The 12,801-nt window shown below is 41.0% G+C and overlaps 1 protein-coding gene across 1 annotated transcript; it reads right to left on the bottom strand.

Moving 5' to 3' along the window:
- Positions 1–3,301: 3,301 nt before the first annotated feature.
- Positions 3,302–12,087, bottom strand: rhoua (ras homolog family member Ua). The gene is made up of 4 exons (XM_067488277.1): positions 11,361–12,087; positions 10,517–10,575; positions 8,459–8,647; positions 3,302–8,093 (listed from the first exon to the last, which is right to left on the bottom strand). Exons 1-4 carry the CDS (start codon positions 11,629–11,631, stop codon positions 7,809–7,811), a joined length of 804 nt encoding a protein of 267 aa, XP_067344378.1. The 5' UTR covers positions 11,632–12,087; the 3' UTR covers positions 3,302–7,808.
- Between the last annotated feature and the right edge of the window lie 714 nt (positions 12,088–12,801).

Genomic DNA, 12,801 nt, shown 5'->3' on the forward strand with positions numbered 1-12,801 from the left:
CAAAGCTACAGCGGCAAACATTTAGAGAAGAAGAAGGTGGTCAGGTTTTTGGAGTCCTTATGCCTAACTGGACTTTAACAAGTTCCTTGTGCTTACTACCAGGCTGCACATCAGAAGAGTCCTCAAGAGTCCCCCTGGTTCTCCTCCCACTTCTCATCACACACATTTCTCGCAAGAAACTGAGTCTGTGATTTAACTTATGGTCATGCAGGCCTACTTGTGGTTCCCAGAGTTTCCACTGGTAGAATGGGAGGCAGAGCCTTTAGCTATCAAGCTCCTATCCAGTGGAACCAGCTCCCAGTTCAGATTTGGGAAGCAGACACCCTCTCTACTTTTAAGTCTAGGCTAAAAACCTTCCTCTTTGATAAAGCTTGTACTTAGTTATAGTTATGCTGCTATAAGCTTAGACTGCTGGGGGACTCACCCCCCGATGCACTGAGCTCCTTTCCTCCTCTCCTACCTCTCTCCTCTCTTCTCACCCCACATTATAAACCCTGCATGACATTAACCAACCATTACCAACCTGCCGGATGTTTTGTTGTTGCTTTTTGTTACTCTTTTTTTTTCTTTCTCCACTTTCCACTCAACCCAACCGGTCAAGCCAGACGACCGCCCACCCTGAGCCTGGTTCTGCTGGAGGTTTCTTCTGTTAAAGGGAGTTTTTCCTCTCCACTGTTGCCTAGGGCTTGTTCAATGGTGCAATTGTTGGGTTTCCTCTATACATCTTCATAGTCTTGATTTTATTCTGTAAAGGGCCTTGAGATGACTTTGTTGTGAATTAGCGCTATATAAATAAAGATGAACAAATTTAGTGGTGCGTATGTTTTTGGTGAATCTCCAGTGTCTGAATGATCACCAGTCTTGATGTAAAAGGCCTGTGAATCACACACATTTAAAAAAAATTGTTTTCTTCAAACACTGTCTCTGTGACTTTTTTAAAGTTTATCAGTTTCCGTGCTCCCCCTTCCCATCTGTCGCTCCCTGTAACATCATTTTCTCGACTTTCTCGTAACTGAGAGAGCAGCTGTCCGTATGCACACACTCACCCACACACACACATTGATTGGGGTTATACTGCAGCTTGTTAGGAGGGAAGATTGCATTTCAACTCTTGCTTGTTAAGAGTCAGCACTGATGTCACTCTGGCCCCTCTTTATGTAACACATGCACGTACACACACACACACACACACACACACACACACACACACACACAAACACACACACATACATGCAAACTGAGTGTGAGGCTATAAAATCATAAAATGAGCTGGAACTAGTGCCTTGAGATCTGGCACTTTTCCTTTTGTATGTATGTGTGTGTGCACATGTTACAGCAACATTATGCAATAGGGAGCGAAACATGTATGTTACACAATTATCTCAGACGTCATAACCCTCTGTATGTATTATTTTGCTTTCCTTTCTGTACATCTGAATATGACAATAAACACCTAATTGAGCCTAATTCAGTAAATGTGTTTAAAAAAACAGCACCATAATAAATCACTGGCTAATGCTAATAATGGCTGTTGCAATTTATTAATAATTTTCTATAACTCTAGCGTAGACAACTGCAAGATTGAAATTTCTAGGCAATTCTTTTTTTTTAGTCCATCACATTCTAAACAATATGATATATCATGATGATAGATACATGATGGCAAGCACATTTAAAAAAGCTTTAGAAGCCATTTTCAATGGACATCATAAAGATTGTAGGGCTTAATTTCACATAACTGTTTTGGAACCTTACAAAAACAACATCTCTATATGGGTCATAATTAGGCCAAGTTCGATTTAATACCCATGCAGGGGGATATTTTATTGCATTTTGACACAATATGTTATTGTATGCTGATATTACGTAATCAGTTGTTTTTTGGCTGTTTGAGTTCTGGGTCACAAATGAAACAAACAAAACGTCTGGAGACAATAAAGAAAATTAAAAACTAGCAGACTCGTGTATAATCTTTGTACCGGTCCTTTCCCAGCAGAATTCATACACAGAGGAAAATACGCTGTAAGTTGTATGAGTCAGTATCCAGTGTTCATGCAGGAGAATAACAGCTGAATAATATCATCAAACAGAACCTGCCGCCGCTTGAGTCACGGAGCAGCTGATCTGACCAGAACAAAGTCAGTCGACTCATTATGTACTAACTCTGTGTTAGTAAGTTTGTTTCCCAGACAGAGTTAAAGTCAGGGCATGTCCCATCACACACACACACACACACACACACACAAATACACACTGCCTCCCACAACAGAGACACGCCACAAACCAAATATCACATGGCAGCCTTCAAAATAAAGTTATTGCATAACCATGAGGGCCTGGAAGCGCAAAGTCTGTTTACAATGATCTAGTCTGAAGTTGGACAACTTTTGGTGTGTGTGTGTGTGTGTGTGTGTGTGTTAGTTTGACTACATCTCCATGGCCCCAAACTTCATCCCATCTTATCCCCTCTATCCTGGTGTGCATCAGCTGAGTGCAGCATGGTTGTTGAACTTGATTATCATGAAACCTGCTGTGCAGTTTAAAAATATGAATTCAGCCAAAACAACATGAACAAAAAAAACACACATTCAATCTGGAACCACGCGGGGTGAAAGCAGTTTAGAGTGTGTTCATGTCTGTGTCATACTACCGAAACATCCTGATGATTATTCAGAGTCTCTTTTATGGTCACATTGTTGAAATGAAACCGAACAAACACAACAACACTTCATGTTCATACTTCATTGGCCTTGATCTCAACCACACCACCAGTTAAAACAGTTTGCTATTGTTTCTTCCAACCCCAACTTATTTCTCTCACATATTTAGGCGTGTAACATACAGGGATCTTCTATTCAATAATAGCAACACCTTTCACTAACAATTATTCAATAAAGCCTGCACATGTGCAAACTTTGGTCTTGTAAATAAAAAGATTGGACTGAGAGGTGAGAGCAGCCACATTTAGCCTCACATAGGACTGGATTGTGCCATGTTTTTGCTAAAGAAAGGGGAGTTTGGGCAGACATGGTTATACTTTGCACCCAGAATTAGTTACAATTATTTCTTTGTATTTTTTTTTTGGGGGGGGGGGGTAAATTAAAACCCACCTCATTTACATTTAAATATGTTCAAATCTGGTGCAGGGGTAGAACACATAAGACCTAAACATAACCCCATTTACAGCCTGTTTGCTCTCATGACATGAAGCTACAGAGTTACATACATCCAGGAGTTATATTTAAACACACCCAGTTCCACCGCTGAGCACCAGGCCTCAAAATCAACAAAACACAGCAGGTATTATAACAAATAATCTTTATTTCTCTGGGTATAACACTTCTCTGCAAACACGTCCGACAGTTGAACAGAGAATTCAGTGTGAGCATGTTGCAGCAGTGTATTATCTGTTACACAGTTTTCACATGCAGAGACAATGAAAATGTTTCTCACGGGCTGAGAAGCTCGGTTTCCTAGGAGGAGTTCTCCACTGGTGTCCGAGGTGAGTGAGCTCAGGTGTGCGTTATCAGCCTTCATAAAACAAATGATGCCTCTGTGTCGCCCTTCTGAGGGATGTCAACAGTGAGAATGTGTGGGTATTCAGTGTCTGGTGACCAGAACTGGATTTGCTTACAATAACCCAAGGCCATTCACAGAAACACTCCAATGTATATCATGTATGGATCTGATTTTTCTAACACAAACACTTATGCAAAAAAATCACACTTAAAAAAATAGTACGGTATTTGGCTGTGTTTGTACTAATACAATACTTAAAATGGCACAAGGTAAAGGTCTGTTCCAACATTACATAAATCAGCAACTGCCCTTAAACTCATAAGACCACCAGTCACGTTCTTTAAAGCAAGTCCCCATCTGCACTTGGCCCAAACACAATACACTGACATTTCTGTCTCACCTTCAACAAAACACTACACTTGCAGCAGAAAACTCTGTCTGCCTACTACAAAAATCACTACAATCATCTTATTCACAACCGTTGACTTTCAGTGACCCATCTGTTCTACATTGCAAAGTCATTCCTCGGTTGTACAGGACACGCGGTGCACTGCTGTGGATCAATCTCATTCTGGCTCCTGACATGCAAAATATTAAAGTGAAACCGTGTCACTTCTAAACAGGAGAAATAACGCAACCTTTGTTCTGAAAGCTGAGGACAAGCAATGCAACATATTCCGTTCGGTGCTGTGAAAGGAAGAGCTCTGATCAGCCATGGGCGCACAGCATCTTCTGCCACTAAAAAGTAGAATCTCTGTGCCATGTTTCCAAAAGAAGAGAAGAAAACACATTACTCACATGATGCTTACACGGATTTCCAGGAAGCAGGTTACTCACTAACAAAGCCCTGTGTTTTGTCACCCATCTACCCAGACTTTGTTGCTCTTTACACCACAACCCTTGCGCCTGTCATACTTCCCACAGCCACTAGAAGTTGCATAATTGATTCATAATTAATACCACCTATTAATAATATTTACCTTCTTGCCTATTTGTGCTATTTGCCACAACTGAAACACAATTACTGGCATGATATCAACTGATATCAGCAATTAGATGAGGTGATAACATTCCAGTGGATTATAGAATATTTATCAGGTGTTAGAGGCTTTTGGCAACAGACAAAAATATAATTAATGCATTTAAGTCTATTTATGCTAAAAGCCAGATTTTTTTTTTCCCAGGCCCCAATCTCAGACAACTTCATTTCGCTGAAAAACTCCCCATGCTGTCTCTAAACTGTAAGAACAGAAAATCGAATAACTCGAGAGAGGAAATGCCAGCTACAGCATCATAAAGGTCTGTGTGACCTGTAGCCGTCTTAAGACCACCATCAGCCACAGCTGCACACAAACAGCAAGACAAGAAACTTATTATGCCTTTTCCTCAGTAAGAAAAATTACATTTTCTATCATGAGTAAAACATCAAAACAGTGAGTTCATTCAACATCTTCAGCAGAAAACTACTCAACAGCCCGAGTAAAACACAGTCTTCAAATCAGGGATCACAGCTGTGGACAGAAGCCCAAAGCCAACAGTTTTCCAAACAATATAATGCATTATTTCAGATTTGCCGTACAGTAAAGAGTGGTATTAGTGTACAACTTGAAGCCAGATTGTAGAAACATCTGAGGGTCTTTCAGGGGATGGGTTTGGACGATAATAAACACATTTTGGTGCCAAAAGTTATGTGTATATGGGTCCTTGGACACTTAACGGAGAGTAATAGAAAGGTTTAAACAGGAGTAGCTCACTAGTGGGGTAAAAATGTTTCACACAATTCTGTGTAATTGTATAAATCTATCGCATCAATGTACAAGTATTTCAGTCATCTTCACAGTACCATTACATTTGAAAGAAATGATTATTCACTGTATAACAAGCTCACTCCATTTCATACAACTTGAAATACTGAATTTAAAGCACAATAAAAGAAATCTCGTAAATTAGCGCTTATGGAGAAATAAAAGATCTATGGAGGACGGCTACACTTTTTCAAAATCAGCAGGGATTTTGCCCTGGATCTCCATCTGGTTTAAGAGTCCTGGTACCACATGGTTTCCAGCGCCTTTAGCTGTGGGCTAACATTTTTCACTTTTTCTGCAAAGCTTTTTTAAACATTGCATTAAGATCCCCAGTGTGAGTCACTGCATAAGCTGTCAAAGGAAATGCTGGCATGATAAGGATGCGGTGAACACTGTGCAGATGTTAGTCCTTACACTGCAGAAAACAACAAGAAAAGAGTTAAAAAGGTAACCAGGGTTCTTCATAGACAGGGGTTCACATCAGAGTTTAGATTTAAGAAATGTTTGAACGTGCAACATAATTTTTTGTTTTTACTGCCCAATATGAACAATGATGTTGTACTAAACAACAGCCCATCTGTTTCACTCAGTATGGACTTCAACCTTGTTGGGTCTTTTTCCATTGTTGTGTCTTTCTCCAATCTGGCACAGTGACGCTAACACAAGGATGCATTTAGATATATTGACTGTAGAGAATTGGTTTGAAATGACACTAACTACAATGTACAAAAGAAGGTGTGGCAGTTGTGTTTTAGTTTACTCTTTTTCTGCTTTACAAGAAATACAGTTTAATGTGTTGGACGGAAAACAGACTGCGGGGGCAGCTGCAGTACTAACAGAATACAGAAGCTGTGGGAAGGACAATGGATGGCTCTGTAGTTTTAAAGCTGAGTGGATACAGAATGGCAGGCGGGAGCGATGGTTAACACTATAAAAACTGCAGCTTATATCTTGTGAAAAGAACATGAATGCAGAGCAACAATTGCTGTGGGTAACTAGTAATAAAAGATTTCCTTCAATGTACAAATACATTTTACAGTGTAAGCTGCATAATTGCATTGATAAGATCAATGATTCAGTTTTTCCAGAATAATTTCCTTGCTACAATCCTACACATCAAATAGCTGCGGCTATTTTGTAAAACACGTGAAAACACTTGGTGCTCACACTAAAACCCATTTAAGTGCCTGGAAACATAGATCAAGCATGGAGGAAGTGCGACTCTTATCTGAAATCAATATATAGATTTTGTCTGCCTTGCATGATGTGCTCGTTACTGGTTTACAGGATGAGTTTCTAATTCATATGAACTCACAGCATAATGCCCCAGAGGAGCCACCTGGGTACTGCACTGAGCAAAAAATAACAATGTCCACCTGTCCCTTCAAGGTCAAGTGTTAGCCAGACTACATTCAACCACCACAGTGGTTTGGGTTGAAATTTAACCTAAACCACAGCCATGTGCCACTGATCAGTATCCTTTGCTGGTACTAAGACATATTTTAGGTTTCATAGTTTTGGGAATCGTGTTTCAGTAAAAACATGCCAAGAACAGCGTGTTTCTATCATGGAGAGGATGCTGGCATCATGATATGAACCTGAACAAATTCTAAGCCTCATTAAACTGATTCACTGGCTTCATTCTAGACCAAACACAGAAAAAAACAAAAAAACAAAAAACAAAACCAGATCGGGCCGCCCTGATAGCCTAATGGTTAGTGTGCATGATCCAGGTTCCAGATTATTTTTGCCGGCAGTAAAGTGTGCATGTGACCAGGATAAAATGATTAGCCACTTTGAAAAATGTTCTTTCATTAGAGCAACAATGACCGCAGCTATAAAAATCAGCTCCGGAATTAACCATGGGCTGGATATGCTGATTAATTTCAGACTTCAAGCAATGGAAATGGGTTCTTCTGTTCTTAAGGATGACAGCCACTCTATTTGTGTCAGCAGTTCTTTCTAATCATGAGTGTTGGAAACAAGACTAAAGTTAGAAACAAGTTAGAAAAATTTGTTTAGTTGCAGTTTCATGTAGACCACCAACAGTAACAGGAAGCATATGACTACACAAATCCAAAGTGGGTTTGGAAGGTTTTTTTTTTGTTTGTTTTTCTGTTCAAACTTGGACCCGTCCAAACAGCATTATGACCTCTGCCAGTTTGATCCCAGGAAAGGCCAGAGCATCTTCTCCTCCAGAGACATCGCGCTGGCTAAAACCAGGCTAGAAGAAGGACATTTAAGCACGAAAATCCCAGATTCTGCTGAACTGGGCTGAGCTCAGTAGTAAAATGTCTTCAAACTCTGCTCTGAACAAAAACATTTTAGATCCACAACAGTCTTACTTTGGTTCTCAGCGATCTGTTACAAAGAACCCGAGCTGGAATCCAGCGAATCCAGTCAGTACCCACACCCAGCTGAATCCAATTCAAGTTAAGTCGACAAAGGATCAGCACCGATAGCAAGACCAACTGCAGGGCCGGTCTAGGCCACGCAGCAGTATCTTTTCCACCACGACTTCGACAGACTCTTCATCGTGTCCGGTGTCTGTCTTTGTTTTTTATGTCGTTTTTGTTTTCCTCTCGGGTGCTTATGGGAACTGCAGGTCTGCAGGCAGGCCAGTATGGCCGTGTCAAACACTTCCTTCAGGTTTTTTTGGGTCAGAGAGGAGCACTCTATGTAGACCACGGCTCCAATCTCCATTGCGCAGTCCTGGGCGTCCGATGGGTCCACGGGTCGCTCCCCGTACTTAGCCAGGTCAATGAGAACCTAAACAGAGGAGGTAATACTGTGTTAGGTACAGTTTTAGTCATGTAGACAGGGGACATGTACGGTTCATTAAAAAGCCCGATAAAACGTTTGCATACTATCACAGTATTCTAATGAATTATTTAAATTGTCTAGTGAGCATCTCAGAAAGCTTTTGCATACTTGTGCACCTTTCTTTCTTTGCTTTCATGAAAAATAAACTTATTGTGCTTCAAAGCAATGTCTTTGATGTCTTGTAACGATGAATCAGTCAGTTAGTCAAGTTAGCAAATGGTCCCATGTGTTTACATGATAAGGATGGGAACATAAATTAGTGTACTGTGTTCACACTATATGCTAAAAAGCACAGAGCACATTGTTCACACCTTGACATCTCCCCTGAGGTCACACTGCGTCCCAACCAGGACCAGCGGGGCAAACGGGGCATGTCGCCGGATCTCTGGGACCCACTTCTCGGGAACGTTCTGGAAAGAAGCGGGACTGACGACGCTGAAGCACAGCAGGAACACATCTGCACTGGTGTAACACAGAGGACGCAGCTTGTCAAACTCATCCTGGAAGTTACGGGAAAGATCAAGAGACAGTCAGCCGCATGACGCTTTGGAGGGTATTTGGATAAACAGAAGAGATGAGCACAGCATGTAGTCATCTACAACATCCTGTAAGTCCTGACTGTTCAAGTGCAATTACACAAGGGACTGGGGCAAAAGCGGAAAGAGGGAGGAAGAGAAGAGAAAGGGACGATATGACGATAACCTCAAAGAGGAGGAAGTAGGACTCATACTGTATTTAGACCTGCCAGAGGAGTGGGCCAACTTTCTTCCTCTTTTGGTGTCTAAGAGGAAGAGGTTTATTTCAGTGATACTGGGATAATAAACAATAAAGACATCATTTTGTGTCATAGCCCTGATGTGTGACTCCTCCCTCTGCCTGTGATCCTCCCATTCACTGTCACTGTAATGGAGAAGATGATCATTTCAGCTTTACTGATGCTTATGACATCTTGCATGAACTAAACTCTATTGAGCAACAATATAACTTGAATTTTAATTGCAATTTTACAACAACATTGTTTTTGCATTATGAAAAGCCAACAGTATATACTGCTGTTCTGTCAACACTATAGTATCGTATCTTCAGACTGTTATTCTCCTCAGTGTGTGTTTACATACAGTTATGCGTGTTAAGTTCTATTATGTTATGTGGTATGTGTGTTTAATTTTTTTCAGCACATAATCACGGTTTGTTTTACAGTTAACAAATGGCTCTAACCAGTGGTGGCTTATCCCAATGTTATGTCGATTTTGTAGCAAACAGTATCTGTTGAACATGTTGACATAATTACATCATCTCCTGTTTTCCAGTAAGAGAACTTTTCCTAGGAAAGATCCATCGGATAGAAAAAGGCAGTTTCTTGATATCATGAACCGTGTTTAGTCTAATCTGTCTGTTATCTATAAACTCCAGTTCAGAAATGAGCCATGTTAGTGGGACTAGACTGTCTCTGTTTTATGGTGATGAGCAAAAAAAAATGTAAGTAGAGCAGCAAAACCAATGTACAGTGTAAAACATCAAACAGATTTAATTGAATCGTCTTAGAAATTATGATGTGAATTAATTAACTTAACTCACTACTTTTTTTTTTCAAATAACAAACCTAACAATACCTGCCTCTGAAATAGTATGTCAGCACTGTTTATGAGTATAACTGTTTTAAAGAATCCATTCATGATGCAAACTAAGTCATTGTTGTTTCTTTTTACAACAGTAAAAACTACTATGATGAAGGTATTGAATTTCGTCTTCTTACAGACACTTTAAGTGTGTAATTTAAATCAAGTTCCTCACATTAACTCAAGAACTCAGCCATTAAACTGAGAAATGCATTCAAATGAAACACCTCTACCTGGTAATGTTGTCTGTGTGACTGAAAGTCAATTCAATGTAGTATCTTCAGTTTACTGAAGTTGAATAGTTTTACTATTCTTTACTTACACTTACAACAGTTCTAATTGTAAGTAAAAAAAACATCTACAGTGCATTTATAAAGAAATGTTTACTGCATTTGTAGCAAGATATTTTAGATATCCCGGCAAAACTCATTAAGCAAGTTCATTAAGCTTTGGAAATTACTGTTTCAGTTTTCTAAACGATAACGCTTTAGAGGAGGAGGCACGTGAAGCCTCCACAATATCTCTGTTTCAATTCCAACAAACTCTGTTGCATGTTACCACACTTCATGTGCAGCACAACACTACCAGTTAAATCGAATCAAATAAAACAGCTTCTGTACTTCAGTAACACAACATCAAGAAATAATCACTTCAGACCATCACACCCACTGTTTCCAATTCCAACAAAACAACAGAAAATGCTGCTGCTGCTTCTCGGCTTCTATGTTGTTTGAAAGACAGATCACTGACCTGTCCAGCTGTGTCACAGAGCTGAAGTTTGACTGGCTGCCCGTCCACCGATACCGCCACTACACACACACACACAAATTAAGGTCAGAAACAAGTAAGACGTTCTTTCTACTCAAGGTTAGTAACTTCATTGAGTTAATAAATAACTTTGTTAGTAATTTAATTAAAGTACAAATGCTAAAGAAAAGATTAATTTTATGTACACTAATAACTATTTTAAAGTACTTAAGTGGAGTATTCCTCAAGTAAATGTATTTTAGATGTATTCAACTTCTGAGGCCAAGGTTTGTTCACATTTGAATACACAACATTTGAATTAGTAAATGATGGACCAGTTAATGTAAAAGTACTGATCGCTAGTCTGAAATTACTGTCCACAAAATAAACATTAGAGCCACATGGCGGTGACAGAAAGTAGCTGAGTAGCAAACATTAACTCAAGTACTGTTCACAAGTCCTTCATCTGAAAGCTGTAGTTTACAGTTACTCTGCAGATTCAGACCAAAACTACAAAATAACATGGGGTAACATTGGGGTAACATCATAACTAGTACTTTTTTGACCCCCGAGAGAAACTAATTAATAATAGCTTCACCTTTAGCAACTACAACAGTAATCAGTACATCACTACATCAGTAATCGGTAACTGTAATCCATTAAAGTACTGTAATATACACAACATAGTTCTAAAAATGTGTGTGTACATGCTTGAAGTAGATTTTACTACAGTGTAGTATTACTACACTATTAACAGCACTAATACTGTAGTACACTAAGTAAAGAATCTGCTCTGATAAATCCCAGATTGTCGATATTAGTACAGCGTGTCTCCTCTGTCCAGTACCTGAGAAGTTGTCAAAAGCTGTGGGGACGTACTCGGTGGGATACCCGTTGGTGGAGTAGCTGACCACCAGACTCGTCTTCCCCACAGCTCCGTCCCCCACCAGCACACACTTCACCCGCCTCTCCGCTGCCCCAGACCGCCGCGTCCTGCCCGAGCTCGTGTCCCGGCTTCGGACCCGTCTCGGTGGGACAGGCGGAGCGGGGGACACCGCCGCCGGCTTGCAGCCCCCATCGCCACGCAGAGGCATCTGGCAGGGAGAGGAGGGCGACATGAAGCTGGAGGAGACCAGGTCCAGAGATTCAGTCCCGGTTTGGTCCAGCTTCTACATCCATTCTTCCGGTGTGTTCCGAACTACGGAGCCGCTTCCTTCTCGTTTCCATGACTAAATCAGCAAAACTTCGAGGTCCCGCTCACGCGCCACAGCCCACAAACTGAGACCGTGTCCATGTTCATTTAAATATGAATCCAAGTCCAATTAAAAGAGAAGCGATTCAATTAACGGCAGCTGTCCGTCTGTAACAGCCCGTGTCCGTCCAGTCCTCCAAAGGACAGAGCCCTGCTCAACTCCCCCACATGACATCACGGGATGTGTGTGTGTGTGTGTGTGTGTGCGGGGGGGTCTTGTCAGGGTCGTGTGGACACATTTTAGCTCAATGCCGCCGTTGTGAGGGCGTTTTGACACTGTGAGGGTCAAGACCTGGTTTTAGGGTGCAGTTTGGGTTCAGGTAAAGGCTGTGGTGCCCGTCTTTAATTGTCATGGTTTAAGGGACACTGCACAAGTGTAAAAGCTGTGGGGGTGTGTGTGTTTCTTGGAAGGGCCCCAAACTCGTTGACACATTGACTTGTGCCTGTTCTTGTGGGGATCACTGGGCCCCCAAAGCTCAGAACAGAATTAAAAGGGATGACAAAAGATTAATGTAAGTGTGTGTCAATGGAAAGTCCCCACGGGGTCTTTTTGTGTGTGTGTGTGTGTGTGAGAGAGATAGAGAGACCTGACCTACTCATGGGGACAAAGAGCAAGTTCAGTAATGAACAAAGTACTACAATATTAACAAAATATTCATATTAAATGCACATCATGTAAATGGCCACTTATGTAGCACTTTTATCCAAAGCGCTTTACAATGTCGATTCCCCTTCAACCATTTACACACACGGCGTGCACCATGCTAGGTGCTCAACGGACCCACCGGGAGCAACTTGGGGTTCAAGGACACTTCGACATGTAGCCTGGAGCGGGGATCGAATCAATGACCCTGTGGTCCGTGGACGACTGCCTTAGCAACTGTGCTACAGCCGCCGTGTCCATCGCTTTAATGTAGCAGCTGATACTATGGTTCCTTGATGACTATATGTTTTAAACTAGAATGCTTCTACAGCTGGATCATCTGTATCTAGATTGCATTTTAACTATAATAATGTGGGAGGTGTAATAATGTGA

This window comes from Channa argus, chromosome 2, assembly GCF_033026475.1.
Source record: "Channa argus isolate prfri chromosome 2, Channa argus male v1.0, whole genome shotgun sequence".
NCBI classification, from domain to species: domain Eukaryota; kingdom Metazoa; phylum Chordata; class Actinopteri; order Anabantiformes; family Channidae; genus Channa; species Channa argus.